The 21,907-nt window shown below is 43.3% G+C and overlaps 1 protein-coding gene across 1 annotated transcript in view; it reads left to right on the top strand.

Annotated features, from left to right (window-relative positions):
• Nucleotides 1-4,179: 4,179 nt before the first annotated feature.
• shc3 (SHC (Src homology 2 domain containing) transforming protein 3) overlaps nucleotides 4,180-21,907 on the top strand; it is a 376,522-nt gene continuing 358,794 nt past the window's right edge. Inside the window, exon 1 of the mRNA XM_085984744.1 lies at nucleotides 4,180-5,272. Within this exon, the coding sequence (XP_085840870.1) occupies nucleotides 4,730-5,272 (543 nt within the window). The 5' untranslated portion in view covers nucleotides 4,180-4,729. The remainder of the gene's footprint in view (nucleotides 5,273-21,907) is intronic.

The raw sequence follows: 21,907 nt of genomic DNA on the forward strand, positions 1-21,907 counted from the left end.
GCCGATTTCTTAAGCTTGGCAGCCTGTGCTACTACAACTCCGTCCAACAGTAGGACCTGTTTCTTGTAGCACAAACGCCACACTGCTTTCTCTATTGACCCCTTATATTGTTTACTGGCCGTCCACTGGGCGGCTGCATCTATGGGACGCTCAGCCTGTAATAGGGTGATTATCCACTTCTTGGTGATATTCACCTTTCTAAACACATAATCGGACAACCTCTCTTCCATTACGGCTCCTTCGTCTGCACCACTGTCTGCTATATCGCACACTGCTGCCGGAGTCCTGCCGCCGGTCACCATTCTGTAGGGGGTTTTGCTACTTGCTTTGGCCAGTTGGTTATGTCTCCGGCTGCTTTCTCTCTGAGCGGTTCGAATCGCACACCCCTTAGTTCTGATCCCTGGGCTTATTGGCAGATAGCGATATAGACAAACGAGCAGACCAGTGGTTTGGTACAAAGAAAACCCAAATTTATTAACAGAGAAAATAAGATAACAATACTATACAAAAGGATGATATGAATGCAGTACACTTACACTTAACAGGGGAGGAGAAACGGCACATCGAGGGAAAATGGCTAAAATGACAATTCAGCAATCCCCTTAACTCCCACCCTCTACACCTAGCTAGATTATCTTGCGATGGGTCAGAAGTATAATGCTCACCGGTCTGAGATGTTGAAAGAAAGCCTTGCTCCTTTGCCCTGTTGCTTGCCGATGTCACGTGGTCCCGCTGTTGCACAGACTTCACCGTCCAGGTAGAGATACCCCAGTAATTAAAAGGTCTCTAACAGGGTATCCTACCTCTTTGGATGGGCTCTCCTTCGATGGTCTTCTTCCTTGGTTGATGGCGAGGCAGGGCGCAGGAGGCGAGGCGAGAGAGAGAGAATGGCTTCTCGAGAGGCCATAGTTATACCCCCCTCGGTAGCCCTTATCTCCACGCTCAATCAGCTCATTCTTTTGTCTGATTTGAGCGGGCTGGAATTAAACAAAAGGTATCGATCTTGGCCCATCGACTTGGATGGCCAGTAATCGGTTCCTGCCGGTGCTGCAACTGCTCTCCTTTGTCCAACAGGTTCTTTGATGGGGGCCAGCCCAGCCTCGATGGCCCCACTGATTATTTTGATTGTTTGAGCAAACACCTTCATGGCCTCTATGCGTAGGCCTGATTGTAATTGGGTTTGTCCCCAATGCATATGCAAAAATCTTGTCTGGTTTTGTGATCTCCTTGCTGCAGACATTGAAATGCACAAGCTGTTAGCTTGCCAGGGTCCGAATTGAAACTGACAGGCCTTCGGTCCCGAGGTCTGACCGCAGCCATGTTGTTGTTCCCTGGATTTTAAAACTCAGTCTGACCAGGGTTTCTTTTAAAAAAAAACAAATAAATCTTCGGGGGGGAGATGTATGAAATTTTTGAATCCTTCAGTCTCTTCGCCGGGAGCAAGCGGAAGCCAAGCGCAAGCAGCGCAAGGAGCGCACGTCAACCCAAGCACCCCTCCCACCTGCCCCTTCAACCACCGTCTGCCCCACCTGTGACAGAGACTGTAGGTCCCGCTTTGGACTCAACAGTCACCTGCGAACTCATTTTTAATGTGGAAGCAAGTCATCTTCGGTTCTGAGGGACTGCCTAAGAAGAAGAAGAGAATAAAACTGATGAATATTTGGAGCTTTAACATGTCAAGTTGTTTCACTTAGATTTCTTGCTCATAACTTCCAATGTGATGGACAAAGAGCTTCTGTAGCTAGCCATAGATTAAAAGAAAAATCTATAAACCAGCTGGCCACACAAGTTATATTAAAAGTTGACTGTTACAGCAATTGTCTACAGAATTTGGATGAAAGTGATAAAGCTTGACTGGATTAAAAGAAAAATGTTTTTTCTAAGTTTTATGAATGAACTCTTGTATTTTAGATTAAGAAAAATATTGCTTTAATGGTGATGAGGGCAATTTTCTGTGCTGCATTCAGGCCTGTATGCTGCGGTCCACATTGTGGTGTGAGTCACACAGCAGTGAATGAGTGAGATTGCAGGATTCTCTTTGTTCGCTGGTTGGATGAAAATGAATGCCCTTAACACCTACATGCAACCAATCTGTGCTGCTTCCTGTGCGCTTCCTCTCCTTGCAGCTTTAATTATTTATCTTTGGAGATCATTTATGCAGCAACAGGAATTTGTGATAGTCCTGATTAACCCTTGGAGCACTAAATTACCTTTGTACTTTGCAGCATGCAGGCCAATTTTTTTTATGAATCAGTATGACTAACTGTAGATGGAATTTCTAAAGGTGAGTATTATTGAAGAGAATCCAAAAAATGAAGCACATACAATTATTTTCTCCTTGATAATATTAGCTAAATAAATTGGAACTCAGAATTTCGATATGCTTCTGAGCACAATGCATTAGTTTTACCATAGACAATAAATGATTAATTTGATAACAAAACAAAGAGGTAATGTACCATAGCTCATTTAACCAGCAGATGCTGCATTCAGAGACATGCTTTCAATCAGACTTTAGAAATATGTGGCTGATTGTTACAATAACATACATAATATATTCCTGCTTTTGGGTATCAAGTTTTACATTTTCTTTCATTAGCAATTGCCTTTATTAACAATTTATTTAATGAATTTAAAGCATTTAAAATAGCCACTGTTTAAATGGTTCTGCATGTTGTAAAATTTAAAAAAGTCTATTTTGCATATTTGTCACTTTATATTCCATGTACCTCATACACTGGTATTTTTATTCTTTTTTTATTTATACAAATTTAAATATTTTATTTGTCATTTTTAAATACTGGCAAAATAATCCCACTTAGGGCTTTCTTTTGTTTAACTAATGTATTAGAAATAAATGAATATGCTGTTCTTTTTACATTTAACCACGCAGATTATAAATGATATAGATGTTAGAGAGTTGAAAATCTTTTGTGGGTTTGACGTTGCATCTCACACACATATACTGAGAAATAAAAACACTTCCCCTTTTCCCCATAATAATCTGTCATGCAATCTGATATTTTGAATAAAATAATTAACATTCAAATCACAGAAAAATCGAACAGTATGGTACGTATCCACTTTGCTGATGTGAATGGACCAGTTGGATGCATCTTCTTAGGGGGGTCAAATAAACATATATGTGAAGGAAACGGTTCTAACTGAATTAACATCGGAATTCAACTACAACTATTAATTTATTATAAATATGTTTTTGCTAAAATTCCATGCCTTTGCTATTGAATTGTAGTAATGAGCTTATCTGATACATATGAAAGAAACATACCTGTAAGGAAAATGGAAGAATCCACTATTCAGAAATCCTATCCTGAATGAGTCATCCAGGTTCTTTCTTATTGGATAAAGCCATTAGCACCCAAGGGATCGTTTGGCAGATGCAGCAAGGCCCTATTTCATTCACAGAATTATTGGTATGCGCCCTTACCATTTCATTCAAATAAATATAAATGATTTGAAACACCACTTTCCCACAGGATAAAAATTGCTTATTTTTTTGTATGTGCTGGTGTGAGTCTGTATTATATTAAAACCTAATTCTTTTCTGAATGGAATGCTTGGGAGCTGAGTTAAAATGCTGAGAAATTAATGCAGTGCAGATTATGAATGAGATTTATATTGTGTCTCTTATTATTGGTGTTTCTCTGTAGGAGAGGAGGAACTTGTCCCTAAAATGGTGGGTAAAGAAAGAAAAGCTTTATTCAGTGCTGCTTTATGGATCTGGCACCAGAGGTGTTCAGTTCATTTTAATAAAGTAAACCATATTACCTGAAAAATGCTGAGGCTGCTGCCACTGTATCTCGGTATTACAGTATTTCAATAATTTTAATTTCTAAAAGCAAAATTAAATGGAGAAAAAGTGAAAATGCACAGAAGATGTATTTTATTTTAGCTTCCTATGTTCAGTTTGAAATTTGAAATAGATGAAGTGGGATCTTTCTAATTTGAAACAGATGCTTTTGAATTTATGCTTTTTATAACACACATTTACATCATTACAGAAAGTTAAGCTGTTTTTCTCAGTTACAGTACTATTCAAATCCAGGATTATGATTTTGTCTATCGCGGCTAAGATTAGATGCTTTTCTTTGGTTTAATGTATTGTTTAATCCACATAGGCATATGCAGGGATTTTCAAAAGGGTATATTACAGCTGTATGCAGCACTGAAAGACTGTACGGCTTGCTGAGTTCGAATGATAGGATGGTCTAATACAGTAAACAGATATAAGTAGAAATAATTTTGCTGAAGATGAAATTCCTGGTGATTAGAGCTGTTTACTTTCTGGAAAAGAAAAATTCTACGGCTTTGAGTGAAAATGCCCTTCTATCAAAATGGGAAGGGGAAATTTGAAAATTGATTGGTTCTAGTGTGCTGTAAGTGGGTGGATGGTTTTGCAACAGGAAGTGATTTGCAGTGTTCAGTGAGCCTTTTGTTGAAAAGGGTCTTCTCATTTGTGTGACTCATACTTTTGCTGCGAGCAGCTTGGCAGCTCTAAGCAGGACGGTGATCTCTGTCTTAGCAAAGTACTACTACGCCAGGCCCTTACCTCTGCACTTAGGAGACGCATTTATTTCTGTGGGTATTCATTTGCCTGGGTTTATCAGGTTGCTTTTGGTACTATGAGAGATCTGCTATGGTAGAACAAACGCATTCTAAGTTTGCGTCAGATCTGGATGTACATATGCAGAAAAGCAGATAGAAGGGCATGCTTCACCGTACGAAGTATAACCGTTTCAGGAATGATTCAGTGACATCATTCGATGAGCTTATACACAACTTATCAATGAACGGCAAGGGCTCGACTGTTACAACGACGACGACATCTGCTGCACCTTCGTATCCAGCCTCATCGGAGGTGCTCCGCAAGGACCAGGAAGATGGGCCCACGACACTCTGCACCTTCATCCAAAAGATGTCCCATTTGAAATTTGCTAGCACAGGCAGCCTGTTGGGCATCAAAAATCTGTCCTCTGCAGTGAAAGACCTTGCAGCTTCTAAACTGCAAGGCAGTTCAAGCACTCCTAGCTCGGTTACAGCAGCAGTAGACACATGTAACCCTGTCTCTACCACTCCGTGTTCCCAGCAGGACGTGAACAAGATGAATACAGACAAGAGGGCCAAGGTAGAAGATATTCACCTGGGTGGAGAGGACTGGAGTCACAGTGGCAGCTTTGTCAATAAACCCTCACGAGGGTGGCTGCACTCTAATGAGAAAATCCTGGGACCTGGTGTGACGTACGTTGTAAAGGTTGGTTGCTTTTTTTCTTAAAAAGTCTTATCTGAAAACCCATATATCATCCATAAATATTACAAAGCAGCCATTAACTCACCCCTTCAACATGTATGCTCTAATCTGACCCTCATAAGAAATATATATTAAATTATACATCATATTCAGTTGAACCAACCTCAATAAACATACATGTCTAATTGTGTTAAAAATTCTCTTTACACACTTCCTAGTTTGCCATACATATTACATAGATTCATGCAGGTTATAATTAATTTCCTTGAAAAAGAGGATATATATCATATTTAATCTTTTCATGTAACGTTCTTTTGATATAATGTGTAATGGTGACTGATGTAAAATATCTTGTTTATAATACTTGTAAAATTCTTACAAAATGCTACAGCACTTAAGAATTTTTTTGTTAGTCTTGAGTATTAATCTATGTCTTTTTAGCTCAGAAGCCGTTAGTTGCTACAGACCCGCACTTAGCTTAGTACACTAGCAAAAGAGCTGTAACCTGCATTTAATTCAGTTTGTATTAATGTAATATTTTGTGTAATTGAACAATTTTACTTTCTGTACATCGTTACATGGATTAACTGTCCACAATATAGAAAGAAAATGAAATATTAACAACAAAATAACCTAAGAAAGGTGAAAGGGTTACTGACAATGTAATTGGGTGTAAAAGGGATTATTGCAGATGCAAAATGTTTTATATACAGTGGAATCCTGTAATATGTGATAGGTGCGACAAACAAAATATTGCTTATAACTAGAATTGGATACGACAGGGATGGCTGTACCAGTACTAACTGTGTGTCAGAAACATACTGGGACATGAGGTAAATGAGCTTACATTAGAAACTTGCAGGAACCTGCTCATATAAGGTGGTTTTCATGTATGGCAACACTTTTGAGGAATATGAAAACTGGTATATATAAAGGGCTTTCAAAATTAATTAGAGTGATATAAATCAATACTTAGTTAAAAGGAATTATCTATACTATTGCTAAGCAGTTTTTTTGCAGCTGGTCCAACAAATGTTTGTGACAGTTAAAAACAGTGAATATTTTTAGGACTGACCATGCAAACTTATGTTGTAGATACTCCAGAGTATGTAATAAAAATATAAACTAAATTAGAGGGGAAGTTATTTTTAACAGAGCTTTACACATGATGGTGCTGACCTATCACTATGCAACCAAATTGTTTAAGAAAAGATTATCTTGATAAAATAGTCTCATCCCCAAATGGACAAGAGCATTACAAACTATCAATGTGCTTACATTTTTCTTCTTTTATAAACAATAACATTTGAAAATACCCCATACCTCTCTATAAACTCGGAGAAAGGCCCTTCCATTAACTGATGGAGATCTGGATCATTTTTTTCTCGTGCTGTATTCAAAATGGTGGTTCCAAAATCAGATAACGGTCGCATTTGTACGCAATTAAATATGTTGTTTGTGTTGCTGAGCAGAATGTGCAATTCTTTAAAGCAAATACTATAAATCTGGTTATAGCTTGGTCAATTCCAGGACCACCTTTGCACTTTAAAATTTAGAAAATATCTGAAACTCCAGTACCTCTGAAAGAATGTTATACTGAGGGTCACACTGTGGCTTTAACTACATTTCAGTGAGATCACAGTAAAGGATTTAAGAACAAGAATGTAAAATACTCTGACAATTATATTATTATGAATTAAATATTTATGCAGCTGCCTTTGTGGTAAAACCTTTAACTATTGAAATGCTCTTGTTAGGAATACTTCCCCCTAAATTCTTCCATTTACATTTGAATCATGAAAAAGTGAAGGAGTTAGTGACACGAGTGTCATCATTAAAAACTATCAGCTTTCAGGCTACTGTTCATGTGAAAGAGGCAATGAATGTACATACAATGCACGCACAGAAATGAAACATTACTGCTATTCTTAATGGCTGTGTATTGAACAAATCTGTTTCTTGCTTGCAGCATTTTTTAATTAGTGCCTCATGTTCACTCTTCACTTCACGCACCAATGAAATAAACAACCTTTATTGACACATATGAGTAAAAGCCTTGCCACCATTTTCTTGTAATGTTTGATCTAATCATATCAAGCTTTGTATTTTTAGATTACAACGGATTTGCTATGTAGATAGGTAATAAATTTAAAAAATAGAGACCCAAGTGCCTTTTTTGGAAAAGAAGGAATGAGGGGAAAGTGTTTGAAAAATATGCTTTTCCATACCATTCTGTTTTCAGAATTCTGCCCTCTGGTTTTATATGAATCGTACACCAGGTTGTTATTGAGGACTATTTCAGGTGCAGAAGCCTGATTTCATATTTGTTTTAACTGCGTACCAATCCCACAAGATTTCTCATATGCCATTTTTCTTAAGCCAGTGGCATGGACAAACTTGCACAATGGTATAACATATTTTGAATGAAGAAATGTGGGTCAGCAGGCAGACCTGGATCATTAAGATTCCTCTCCACATTCCCCTCGACCCTCCCCAAAGGTTGGCACTTTGCAGTATACACAGCTCAGGTTATACTTCTAAAATCCTCACAGTAAAAAGGACTCACTCATTTGCCATTCATGATATTTTTCCATAATTAGCATAAAAAGCAGACAGACACTTGCATACTATTAAAAATCACCTCAAAGGCACTGGAAATACCAGTTTGGAGAAATGTTACAAAGAAAGAAGAATGAAAGTGCAATTCATTTGTTGCAGGGCCAGCATGTTTAGTTTAAAATTTATAAACCTTAAAGGGTTGCTGCAGAAACAAGTGAGATTTACAAATGATTACAAAATTAGCTATGATATTTATCTAATAAATTCTCATGTTTTAAAGATAAGTTATTGACATCCCATTGTTTCAGTTTGTTTTCTGAAAGATGGACAATGAATAAAACAAATAGAGGGAGCTTTATTAAAATGAACAGAGGGAGTTCATGGCAGCTACCGTTGAAGTGTGAACTGTATGGTTAAAGCTTCAAATAAATAAATAATAACATTGTTTATAGCAATACTCAATAGTTATGGGATAGAGTTTTAGTCAAGAGAGATGGACAAAGCCAACTGGGCTGACCCATATTGTACAATCGCTTCCATGTGTCAACACTACATCTTCATCAGTGACAAATACTAGCAGCTTTAAGCTTAGGTCTGATCTAATGGTTTTATGTTTGTAATAGTTTACAATGATTTTACAAATTGTGTTGTCCTAAACAATAGTTTGTGTAAATAGTTTAAAAAAAAATCATGCAGCAATTTTAATTTAACTAAAAGTCAATAAAATGTGAGTCTCTAATTACTTTTTCAGTCACAGAACTGATGATCAAATTTTATAATTATGGCACTTTAAACTTCTCTGCTACACATTCCTTAAACTGACAATAGCATGCTCTTCACTAGTATTATGTACTACATATTAAGTAAGTAGTTTTACTGCTACAAAGGCCAGATTCTGTAGTTCCAACTGTCTTATCAACTTACTCTGAAGAGCATCTCCAGATGGGTAAGTCAGCTAGTTTATTTAATTAACCAAATTATAAATGTATAAGTAAATGCAAATTCATCTGATTTATAATCAAATGGTAAAAAATAACTAACCATTTAGAATTATGTAAAAAAAATTTCAAACTGATTAAAGCTGGAAAAAATTTGCAATAAAAAGTTCCCCTCTTCTCACAGCACCGGTTTAGTACTTTGGATGTTTTTTTCCCAACTAAATTAACTATGTATTTGTCTGAGTCAAATTTGGGTTTACTGTCACTTTACTAATCATGTCCTATTGTGGATGTAGAGTTGTATTTTGTAGTTGCTGTGCTTTGTCTGATCTGCTCAGGTATGCCAACATATTGTTCCAATCTGCCCATGTGTTAATGGCTCATTAACTATGTATGATTCTTATAATATTGGTTGCTGGAAGCAGTAGACAGTTTTAAACAAAAAGATTCTGCTGTTCTGTGCACCTGAGCTCCCTGGTAGTTCAGTGCATTGGGGTGCACATTTCCTTCTCGTGAGTTATATGCATCTTGATTTCCTGGTAATCTAGTTTATGTGTGTTTATTACCAATCTTGCTCTGGTAGGATGAATATGTTCCAGCTCTGTGGTGGCCTAATGCGCACTGTCTTCTAATTTCCCTGGTGGTCTACTGGATACGTCTCACTCTCCTTGCTGTTCTAATGGGATGTGCAGTTTTGATTTCCCTGTCGATCTGAAGGGTATGTGTGTGTTCAGTGTCTTGCGGATATGACATCTATGTTGGCCGGGTAGGATAGGTACAATCAATCTCTCTGGTAGTCTATGATGTGTGTGCTTGATCTTCTTTGCTGACACCTGGGTACTTTAGGAACTATTAAGATCAAGGCCCATCTTGTTCACCTTTTACCATTCTGTTAGTTGCATGATACAATGATAATGGAGTTGTTAACTAATAATAGCAATCAATCTCTATCAATTAGTCTACAACAGACCCAGACATGAGGGCAGGAATTTTAATTTAGAGGCGGGTAGGGAGCAGGGGTGCTGGAAAGTGGTCGGGAACCCCAGGAGAACAGGTTTCTGCAGGCCCTGCCGAATTTAACGGCAAGGCCTGATTAGCATTTGGAATCACTGTTTTCCGCTCGCAGCCAGCCAGATGGAGGGGTAGGCTTGCGGCATCAGGCCGCAGAGAGGAGGGAGGGAAGGACAGGTGGGGGGGGGAAATCGGAGGCCGGAGGGGCATCGGGGCCGGAGGGGAGAGGCCAGAGGGAGTTCAGGGCCGGAGAAGGGAGGCCAGAGGGGGTTCAGGGCCAGAGTGGGGAGGCCAAAGGATGATCGGAGCCTGAGGGTGAGGGGAAAGGCTGGAGGGGGATCGGGGGCTGGGTTGGGGGATCGGGGGCTGGGGCCGAGGAGCGAAGGCCGGAGGGGGGAATCGGCGATTGGAGGCCTCGTGGGGAGGGGCCATCGGAGGCCTCGGCGGGAGGTCGGGGGGCGATCGGAAGGGTCGGGGTGTCCAATCGCGGGGGGTTGGCGAGGCAGGAATGCTGGATCAGCAGGTAAGTGGAAAGGCACTTACCTCCTGGATCCAGCAGTCCTCAACTCCCTTTAGCTGGCAGGTTCCCCAAGGCCTGGGAAACCCAACCACCCACAGTTAAATTTAAAATGGTGGATCACCATGAGGCACGGAGCCTGATTATAATATTTAAATGGGCGACCTGCCACCTGGAGCAGGTTGGCTGAACCCCCCCCATCCCACCACCAACTGTCCTGCCTCCATTAAAACCGGAAGTGGCAGGTTGGGTTTGGGATTCAGTTTTTTTTAACTCTTTTACCTCCCACCCAACCCCTTTTTTTGGTGTTAAAATTCCCCCTGAGGTGAGGAAAACCCCAGTGGTGGAGAGCTTAGGGATCCATAGATCTAAAGTCACCTGTTCCTCCCAAGCATGCTACACTTACCACATGTCAGGTCTCAAATTACTCATCTACTATATCCCCAAATATTATTTTCTGAAAGAAATCTATCTTATTTGCATTTGAATGAATCTATTAACCTTAGTAGTTTGTTAGAATGTGTAGATTACATCTCCTTACCTCAGGTTTCCATTCAAAATTTCAATGGCATTGGGTGGGGGGGAGGGGGGGCAGTGGGGTGGCAGGGGTTTGAATCTTAAGCTTCCCCACAAAAAATCAAGAATCCCAACTTTCACCTTAAATATGGTTGTAGTGCAGGTGATTAAGACTGATTAATCTTTTGAGAACTAAATATACTTTGAAGCCACATAACAGCATTTAGTTAAAAGGGAAGGACATAGATTTCTCTCTCACTTTGATTAATAAGGGTTAATAAGGGACAGCCAGCATGGATTTGTTAAGGCAAATCGTGTCTGACTAACCTGATTAAGTTCCTTGAATGAGTAACAGAGAGAGTTGATGAAGGTAATGCAGTAGATGTATATATGGACTTTCAAAAGGCATTTGATAAAGTACCACATAACAGACTTATTTGGAAACTAGAAGCGCATGGTATTAAAGGGATGGTGGTAACTTGGAAACGAAATTGGCTAACAGATAGGATGCAGGGAGTAGTGATGAATGGATGTTTTTCTGACTGGTGTTCCCCAGGGATTGGTATTAGGACCGCTGCTCTTTTTGATATATACGTTAATGGCCTGGACTTGGGTATACAGGACATAATTTCAATCCGTCACTGCCTTATGCGTTGCCCCTCGGACCTGGATCTAGTGGTGCAAGAAGTTTAATGATCTAACACGAGTCTTCAAGGTGAGTGAATGCATCTTCAAATGTCATATCCCACCAACTGCACCACTAGCATCAAACATTACTCAATGCACCACACCCCCATCACTCACCTACCAACAATCTCTAGCAAACACAACTCTTACCTCACAATAATAGCTTCACCTCACCCTCACACACTTACCACTGCTGCAAGACTCACATTTCACACCTTGCACACACTGCAGGCACATCAGCCAAACACATTGCACCACACTCAATGACACACTTCCCTTTCTCTTGCAGGCAAAGGTGGCGCACAACTGCCGTGAGCAGCAGCAGACGGGGGGAGGGGAAGCCCAATTTCAGAACTTGAGTGAGCTGGAGGAGAGAGGGCTGGAGGTCTTTGGAGGGGCTGTCACTGAGACCGTGGTGAGGGGTGAGGTTGAAAGCATTGCTGATGACCGCATGCTCATATCTAATCCTTCTTCTCATATCCCACTTCGCCCTCATCTCACAACCTCTTCTCACTTACAAGCTGCTGATGGTGTAGGCGTGCACATCTTGTTTTAGCCCCCTCCCCTCACCACAACCCGATCCTTGTGCCTTTCTGCTTTCAGATACCCAAGAACTGCCACCAGCCCAGCCTGTCCCCGACGTTGTGGAAGAGAGTGAAGGAGAAGAGACACCGTCACTTGATCTGACACTCCCAGGCACCAGCTCAGAAAATGGCACTGCGCGAACTTTAAGTAGTATAGAGGCGAGATCTGCACGTGGTGAGTCACTGGGCATGAGTGGCTGCAGCCAGGCCAGGGGAAAAGGGTAGCTCGGGTGCCAGCTCCCAGGAGGGCGAGTCTGTGCACAAGTTCTGCTGCACAGGATTCAGATGATGAGTTTGATGGGGCGGCCTTCAGAAGAAGGATGATGGGCATGCACACGGAAATGCTTAGTGGAATGGCAAGCCTGCCAGAGAGCCTCTTGTCAGTGGCCAGGAGCATGGAGAAGTCTGGCTCCAAAATTGCACGGGCCTTTGCGCGGAGCTTGGAGCCCATGATTTCCAGGATGGAAATGATGGGCCACTCCATTAGGACACTTGTGGACACAACCATACTGCTGGGTGTGATGGGCGATGTTGCAGCTTCCATTGCAGCACAAGCAGAAGCGACCCAACATCTCAGTGCTACAGTGGAAGCTCAGACTGCTCTAATGCAAGTTCAGCTGCTGCCACGCAAGCTCAGACTGATGTCATCATCGCTGGGTTAACGAGTGTGGAAAGGTGTTTGCAGGGTGTCACAGCAGTCCAGGAATCTGTGCTCCAACAGATTGCTAGGACTGCCAAGGCACCGCCCCAGGGGAGTGGCAGTGGCCCCATGGAGCAAGAACCTGCTGTCCTCTCTCAGGATGACAGCATTCCTACTCCCACCCCTGCCACTCCGCCAGTGCCCTTGCTGCTGCCTGTCAGCCAGCCACCCCAGACTGCGGCTGCCCATGTCGAGGTGGTGCAGTCTACAGCCAGGCCTTCTAGGCCCATAGCTGCTTGAGGTCACCCTGCAAGGCAATAAGCAGTCTCCCCCATTGAAAGTCAGTAGCCATCCGCCAGCCATGCTGCAACCACTGTGGTAGCACTGCGTAGGAGCACTAGAGCAGGCAAAGGAATATGAAAGACAGACACTAAGGGAATGCACAAGGGTGATTAATTGATGTGTAGTTTTACATTGATTAATTTCTATATTATGTTTGGTATGTTGGTTTTGTGGTGGCTCTCATTCAGCTTTGTGCCCAAGAGGACACTGTGATCTGCCATGACAGAGGGATGGTAAGGTGGGGAAGTGGTGAGCAATGGGGATCTGGGGTTTCATTCATAGGAACTCGATTCTAATAAGGCACTCATGGACAGCCCGTCCGGAACGGGGATCTGCGGGGATCTGCTGCCTGCCTGATCCCTTTCTCCTCTATCTCCTCTTCCTCCTCCTCCCTTCCTCCTAATGGCCAAGTTGTGGAGGATGCAGCAGACCACCACGAAATAAGGCACCTGCTCTGGCATGTACTGCAAGGCAGCAGAACCGTTGCTTCAAAACCCCGATGGTCTGCTTGATGACGTTCCTCATGGAAGCATGGCTCTCATTATATGAATGCTGGGCACAAGTGGTGTGGTTGCGGAGGGGGGTCATCAGCCAGGTGTAGAACGGATAGCCCTTGTCTCTGAGCAGCCACCCTTGCATTTGATTTGGTGGCTGGAAGACTACTGGCACACTGGATTGCTGCAGGATAAAGGCATCATGACTGCTGCCAGGGTACCAGACATTCACCATCATGATGTGCTGGGCGTAGTTGTACACTAACTGCACGTTAAGTGAGTGGTAACCTTTGCAGTACATCTCAGGATTGATATGCGATGCCCGCAAGGCCACGCATGTGCAGTTGATGGCAGCCTGCACCATGGGGAAGACCGATATCCTGGCAAAGTAACAGGCGTGCCCCTCCTGCTTCTCTCTTTTCAGAGAGAAGACAATAAAGTCCCTTCTCCTGAAGTACAGAGCCTCTGTGACCTCCAGAATGCATCAATGGACCGCAAACTGCGAGATGTTTGCTATGTCTCCTGCTCCAGACTGGCAAAAATACTGAGGACCACGTTGACCTTGAGGGCCACTGGCAGAGTCGTCGTGGCCCTGCTCTGAGTCTGCAGTTCTGGTTGCTGGAGGTGATAGAGTTCTGTGACCATCTCCTTGGCAAAGTGGAGCCTCCTAATACACTGCTCCTTGTTTAAGTGCAGGTGGAAGAAGTCCTCTCGGAAGACCCTAGTTGGGTAAGGCCTCCTGCTGAGAGTCCTCCTGCCCCTCCTCCTCCTCCCTCTGCGAGCAGCTTGATCTCTTCTTTGCAGCCTCTGCTACATCTCCCTGTCATACTTGAGCATGAGGGTGACTGCTAATAGAGCCCCCATGACTGAGAGCAAGTGGTCTGAGCAGAAGCCTTGAAATCAGAAGCATCGCGTTCCCCACTTGCAGCACTACTCCCTGTCACCTCAGCAACTTTAATTAAGTGTAGAAAGCTCCAAACAGTTGCACAAACTTACACAGAGCCAGTAGAAATCAAAAAGCAAGTCGAGTCAGTACAAAGAAGGTTCACTCGATTAATCCCGGGGATGAGGGGATGGACATATGAGGAGAGGTTGAGTAGATTGGGACTCTACTCATTGGAGTTCAGAAGAATGAGAGGCGATCTTATTGAAACATATAAGATTATGAAGGGGTTGGATCGGGTGGATGCAGGGAGGATGTTCCAGATGATGGGTGAAACTAGAACTAGGGGGCATAGTCTTAGAATAAGGGGCTGCTCTTTCAAAACTGAGATGAGGAGGAACTACTTCACTCAGAGGGTGGTAGGTCCATGGAATATGCTGCCCCAAAAAGCTGTCGAAGCTACATCATTACATAAATTTAAAACAGAAATAGACAGTTTCCTAGTAGAAAAGGGAATTAAGGGTTACGGGGAGCGGGCAGGAATTTGGACATGAGTCTAGGTTCGGATAGGTCATGGCCCTGTGGGTAGCGGAGCGGGCCCAGGGGCCGTGTAGCCTGATCCTGCTCCTGTTTTCGTGTGTCTAATGCTGTTCGATTCAGGAGATAGTCCTGTCATAGTGGATTGGCGGTTAGGATCAGATCAGCCATGATCTTATTGAATGGCGGAGCAGGCTCGAGGGGCCAATTGGCCTACTCCTGCTCCTATTTCTTATGTTCTTATGTTCTTAAGTCAGCTGCAAGTTATTGCTGATGCCTTTAAATAGCGCTGGTGTGGTGTCCTTCCTGATGCTGAATGCATGTTCAGCTGTTCATGAGTTGGAGAGGGCATTGAATGGAGTGATGATGTTGAAAATGGCAGTTCGTGTGCAATGTTCCCCACGCACCTCTCTGCCGATCCTACGCAGCCCGGGACTGCTTTCTCAATATAAAGTTTTGCAGATGCGCGAAACTGTGAGTGGGCCACACAGCCCCTTAAAGGGGCTGCGCACCCAAAAAAATAAAAGGGAACATTGGTCGTGAGTCAAATCAGCGTTGCACACTGATTGACGTCATGATCTGCCTCATTACCATTTCTCTAGCAAGCGCAGGCAATGGCCACACTACTGACCTGCCCAAAATGGCGGCTGCTGCAGGACCTGTCGGAAGTAGGCAGAAGTGAGGCAGCTGCCATTTTTTCTACGAAACCAGCCTTATCAGCCGGTGCTAAGGCGCCGAATATCACGGCATAGTGTACAAAAGCAAGGAAGTTATGCTAGACCTTTATAAAACACTGGTTAGGTCTCAGCTGGAGTATTGTGTTCAATTCTGGGCATCACACTTTAGGAAGAATGACACGGCCTTGGAAGGGTGCAGAAGAGATTTACTAGAATAATACCAGGGATGAGTGCCTTTAGTTATGTGGAGTAACTGAAGAAGCTGGGGTTGTTCTCCTTAGAGTAGAGAAGAGGAGATTTGATAGAGGTTTTAAAAATCATGAATGGTGTTGATAGTGTTAATAACGAGAGACTGTTTCCAGTGGCAGAAGGGTCAGCAACCAGAGGACACAGATTTAAAGTGAGTGGCAAAAGAGCCAGAGGCGACATGAGGACATTTTTTTTACACAGCGAGTTGTTATGATCTGAAATGCACTGTTTGAAAGGGTGGTGGAAGCAGATTCAATAGTAACATTCAAAAGAGAAGTGGATAAATACTATTGGCTAAGGGGCAAGAGCAGGGGACTGGGATTAATTGGATAACTCTACCTAAAAGCAGACACAGACATGATGGGCCAAATGGCCTCCTTGTGTGCTGTATCATTCTATAAGAACATAAGAACATAAGCAATAGGAGCAGGAGTAGGCCATTTGGCCCCTCGAGCCTGCTCTGCCATTCAATAAGATCATGGCTGATCTTCTACCTCAAATCCACTTTCCTGCACTATCCCCATATCCCTTGATTCCCTTAATATCCAAAAATCTATCGATCTCTGTCTTGAATATACTCAATGACTGAGCCTCCACAGCCCTCTGGGGTAGAGAATTCCAAAGATTTACCACCCTCTGAGTGAAGAAATTTCTCGTCATCTCAGTCCTAAATGGCCAACCCCTTATTCTGAGACTGTGGCCCCTGGTTCTAGACTCCCCAGCCAGGGGAAACATCCTCCCAGCATCTACCCTATCAATCCCTGCCAAAATTTTGTATGTTTCAATGAGATCACCTCTCATTCTTCTAAACTCTAGAGAACATAGGCCTAGCCTACTCAATCTCTCCTCATAGGACAATCCCCCCATCCCAGGAATCAGTCTGGTGAACCTTTGTTGCACTCCCTCCATGGCAAGTATATCCTTCCTTAGGTAAGGAGACCAAGACTGTACACAATACTCCAGGTGTGTTATCACCAGGGCCCTATATAATTGCAGTAAGACGTCTTTACTCTTATACTCAAATCCTCTTGTAATAAAGGCCAACATGCCATTTGCTTTCCTAATTGCTTGCTGTACCTCCATGTTAACTTTCAGTGATTCGTGTACAAGGACATAGAAACATAGAAACATAGAAGATAGGAGCAGGAGTAGGCCATTCGGCCCCTCGAGCCTGCTCCGCCATTCAATGAGATCATGGCTGATCATCCAAATTCAGTACCCGGTCCCTGCTTTCTCCCCATACCCCTTGATCCCATTAGCCTTAAGAAATATATCCAACTCCTTCTTGAATATATTTAATGAATTGGCCTCTACTGCCTTCTGTGGTAGAGAATTCCACAGGTTCACCACTCTCTGGGTGAAGAAGTTCCTCCTCATTTCTGTCCTAAATGGCCTACCCCTTATCCTTAGACTGTGACCCCTGGTTCTGGACTCCCCGACCATCGGGAACATCCTTCCTGCATCTAGTCTGTCTAGTTCTGTCAGAATTTTATAAGTTTCAATGAGATCCCCTCTCATTCTTCTAAACTCCAGCGAGTACAAGCCCAATCGTCCCAATCTCTCCTCTCGCGTCACCCAGGTCCCTCTGAACACCAACATTTCCTAATCTCTCACCATTTAAAAAATATTCTGCTTTCCTATTTTTCCCACCAAAGTGAATAACTTCACACTTAGAAACATAGAACATAGAAACATAGGAAAAGGAGTAGGCCATTGAGCCCCTCGAGCTTGTTCCACCATTCAGTGAGATCATGGCTGATCTGCGACCTATCTCCATATACCCGCCTTTGACCCATATCCCTTAATACCTTTGGCTAACAAACTATTTTCTATGTTCTATGTTCACACACGACTCTATTTCATGTTCAACACAAAATGACATTCGTCTTTGGATTGCTCCAGCAAAGAACCAACACAGGCACGATGGGCCGAATTAACTCCTTCTGTACTGTAAGTGTGTATGGTTCCATGGAAAGCATTTCACAAAGGTCTTAATTAATTCTGGAATTGGGATGTGAGCTTTGTTGTTGGGTGTGTCTATATACGTTATGGGAAGGGGGATTGGGATAGCTATGGTAGCAATGTTTCCTGACTTTTAAAGCACCTGAACAGCAACAGCAATAAAACAAGTGAAGATATCTGTTCACTAATCGTCTTGATTAGCTGTTTGGTGCTGAACAATAAATAAAAATCAAATTAGACTGTTGCCAAACTTTATGGGCTAGAAATTCATATACTTACCGCCACTCTGTAGCGCCATGGAATGGCAAAACAATGGTGGCTGCCTCTCTTTCGCCAGCTGCTGGTGGGTCCCGCGGCGGACACTATTTTCCTCCTTCTCTTTAGCGTCATGGAAAAAAATGACGGCATGGTGACGTCAATCGGCGTGCATCGCTGACTTAATGTCACCACTCCGAACTTCAATCCTAGTGCTGAATTGAGCACTAGGTTCTAAGCACGCCAGGTAAACCTGGCATGCAAGCAGGCTGACAGTGGCGGTGTTAGCACTTCTTAAAAGGACACACACATCTTTTAGTTAAGTTTGGATTTAAGCTTTTGGACTTTTTAAACATTTTATTGAAGTAGTGGCTTGCTGCAATAGATGTTAAAAGTTTTTTAAGTGTGCAGGGAGTGCTGCTGGATGCTTGGAAGGTATTGGATGGTAAAGGAAGGCCGCTGAGAAGACAGAAAATGCTGCAAATACTCAGCAGGGCAGGCAACATCTGTGGAGAGAGAAACAGAGTTCACATCTCAGGTCGAGATGCTGCCTGACCAACTGAGTATTTCCAGCATTTTATGCTGTCATTTCAGATTTACAGAATCTGCTCACAGAGGGAAGAGGAAGACACAGAAGAGGAAGAAGCCGAAGAGCAGGAAGCGGAAGGAAGGATGCAACCCAGACAGCCCCTTTCTGGCCAGGATATGCGAGATGGAATCATCCGCCTGTGGTACCAGTGACCACAACCCCAATTCCCCTTTCCACATTTGTCCCACACCTTACCTTCCCTCTGTTACTGACCATCACAGCATCCTCTTGGCCACAATGCTGAAACAAAAACCCACCACAAAGCAAACCTTCCAATCCAACTTTATACATCTATCCATCCAATATGACATCAAGAAATCAACTCATCCCCCTTATGCATTCTCTTAGTGATTGTCCTGTGTGTGCCTTTGCCTATCCTACTGATGTCACACAGTGCTACCCCAGTGGCTGCAGCATGGCTGATGGAAGGGCACAGTTCCTATACAGCCATAATCCAAAAATAATCTTGGAAGAACAGTTTGGAATTTCCATAGTACATGTCTTGTGACTATTGCCCTATTTTACCAAATTTAGCAAGTGGCCAGTACACACTGGCATCTCATGCATCCTTGCCACTTTAGCAACATCTCTCTTCCATAGAATGGCGCTACTTCCTTTATATTGCACTCAGTCCATTAAATTTTCTACGTTTGGCTTATATTTTGGGCATAATCTCAGGATTTCTCATGCAATGGTTTAAGGACATCTATTCCGGGCTTTAACTTGGAAATGTACTGTTAATAAGGTGACTGCCCAAGAACACCGCACCGATCCTTTAAACGCGACCTTTGGTCTCCTGCTGATTTTACCACCGAAATAAGCGCGTTGCATGGGAGCTTTTGTGCTACACTCATTTAAATCAGCAGGCAGCACCAAAATACCGGTGCTGCCTGCGCTCTCTTTGCGGGTGGCCTACAGTGGCACCGCCTGTTTTCGGGCTTAATTGAATTCCTAGGCCCTGGTTTTTCTCTCCCGCCCTTCTTAAATAATGGAGGATATTTGTAATTTATGCAAATTATGCCCACCGTAAAATGGCTGGAGCTAAAAAATATGGTGGAATCCTGGCGCACCATGGTTCCACCCCATTTACAATCCCCTTACTGGATTTTCACCCTAGTTATGTCTTGGCCCAGACTAGAAGTGCGCGCTCTTAGATCTTATTTATTGCCTGGGTTCAGCTTTAATGGGGTGGATTTTGAGAAATTTTTGCCTGTGCATAAAGGTCAGGAAAAGGAGGTGAGGGCCGTATCGCCAGGTCTCTATACCTCTTTCCCTGGGATTTTCCTGGGGTGGGTAGGGAGGTGGATGGCAGATCTTTGCCTGTGCCTGCAGTAGGCACAGACCATTTGGGGCCATGCTAAAGAGGTACGACTGGCATTCTTGACATCTTGCCACAATTCCAGGATCACTCGCTGCTTGGGCGCCCCAAGGTAGGTGAACCCAACAAAAACATAGAAACATAGAAGATAGGAGCAGGAGTAGGCCATTCGGCCCCTCGAGCCTGCTCCGCCATTCAATGAGATCATGGCTGATCATCCAAAATCAGTACCCTGTCCCTGCCTTCTCTCCATATCCCTTGATCCCTTTAGCCTTAAGAAATATATCCAACTCCTTCTTGAATATATTTAATGAATTGGCCTCTACTGTCTTCTTTGGCAGAGAATTCCACAGGTTCACCACTCTCTGGGTGAAGAAATTCCTCCTCATCTCTGTCCTAAATGGCTTACCCCTTATCCTTAGACTGTGACCCCTGGTTCTGGACTCCCCAACCATCGGGAACATCCTTCTAGCATCTAGTCTGTCTAGTCCTGTTAGAATTTTATAAGTTTCGATGAGACCCCCTCTCATTCTTCTAAACTCCAACGAGTACAAACCCAATTGACACAATCTTTCCTCATACGTCATTCCTGCCATCCCAGGTATCAGCCTGGTGAATCTTCGCTGCACTCCTTCCATGGCAAGAACATCCTTCCTCAGATAAGGTGACCAAAACTGCACACAATACTCAAGATGTGGTCTCACCAAGGCCGTGTACAACTGCAGCAAGACATCCTTGTTCCTGTACTCAAACCCTCTCGCTACGAAGGCCAACATACCATTTGCCTTCTTAACCGTCTGCTGCACCTGCATGCTTACTTTCAGCGACTGGTGCATAAGGACGCCCAGGTCTCATTGCACTTCCCCTTCTCCCAATCTATTGCCATTCAGATAATAATCTGCCTTCCTGTTTTTGACACCAAAGTGGATAACCTCGCATTTATCCACGTTATATTGCATCTGCCATGCATCTGCCCAATCACCCAACCTGTCCAAATCATCCTGGAGTTTCTCGGCATCCTCCTCACAGCACACACGCCCACCCAGCTTTGTGTCGTCTGCAAACTTGGAGATATTACATCTCGTTCCCTCGTCCAGATCATTAATATATATTGTGAATAGCTGGGGTCCAAAGACCAATCCCTGCGGTACCCCACTAGTCACTGCCTGCCACTCGGAAAAAGAGCCGTTTATTCCAACTCTTTGCTTTCTGTCTGCCAACCAGTTCTCTATCCAGGTCAATACCTTGCCCCCAATCCCATGTGCCTTAATTTTACACGCTAATCTCTTATACGGGACTTTATCGAAAGCCTTTTGAAAATCCAAATACACCACATCCACTGGTTCTCCCTTATCTATTTTACCAGTTACATCCTCAAAAAATTCCAGTAGATTAGTCAAGCACAATTTACCTTTTGTAAATCCATGTTGACTTTGTCCGATCCGGTCACTTTTTTCCAAGTGCTCTGCTATTACATCCTTTATAATGGACTCTAGCATTTTCCCCACTACCGATGTCAGGTTTACCGGTCTGTAATTCCCCGTTTTCTCTCTACCACCCTTTTTCAACAGTGGGGTAAAATTAGCTACCCGCCAATCCATGGGTACTGTTCCAGAGTCTATCGAACTTTGGAAGATGACCAGCAATGCATCTACTATTTCTAGGGCCACTTCCTTAAGTACCCTAGGATGTAGATTATCAGGCCCTGGGGATTTATCGGCCCTCGATCCCATCAATTTCCCTAACACCATTTCCGTACAAATGCTGATTTCTATCAGTTCCTCCCTTTTATCAGACCCTATGTTCCCCGACATCTTTGAGAGGTTATGTGTGTCCTCCTTTGTGAAGACAGAACCAAAGTATGTATTTAATTGATCTGC

Source organism: Somniosus microcephalus, chromosome 1 (assembly GCF_052327205.1).
Source record: "Somniosus microcephalus isolate GS21.2 chromosome 1, FLI_Smic_1.0, whole genome shotgun sequence".
Lineage (NCBI taxonomy): Eukaryota > Metazoa > Chordata > Chondrichthyes > Squaliformes > Somniosidae > Somniosus > Somniosus microcephalus.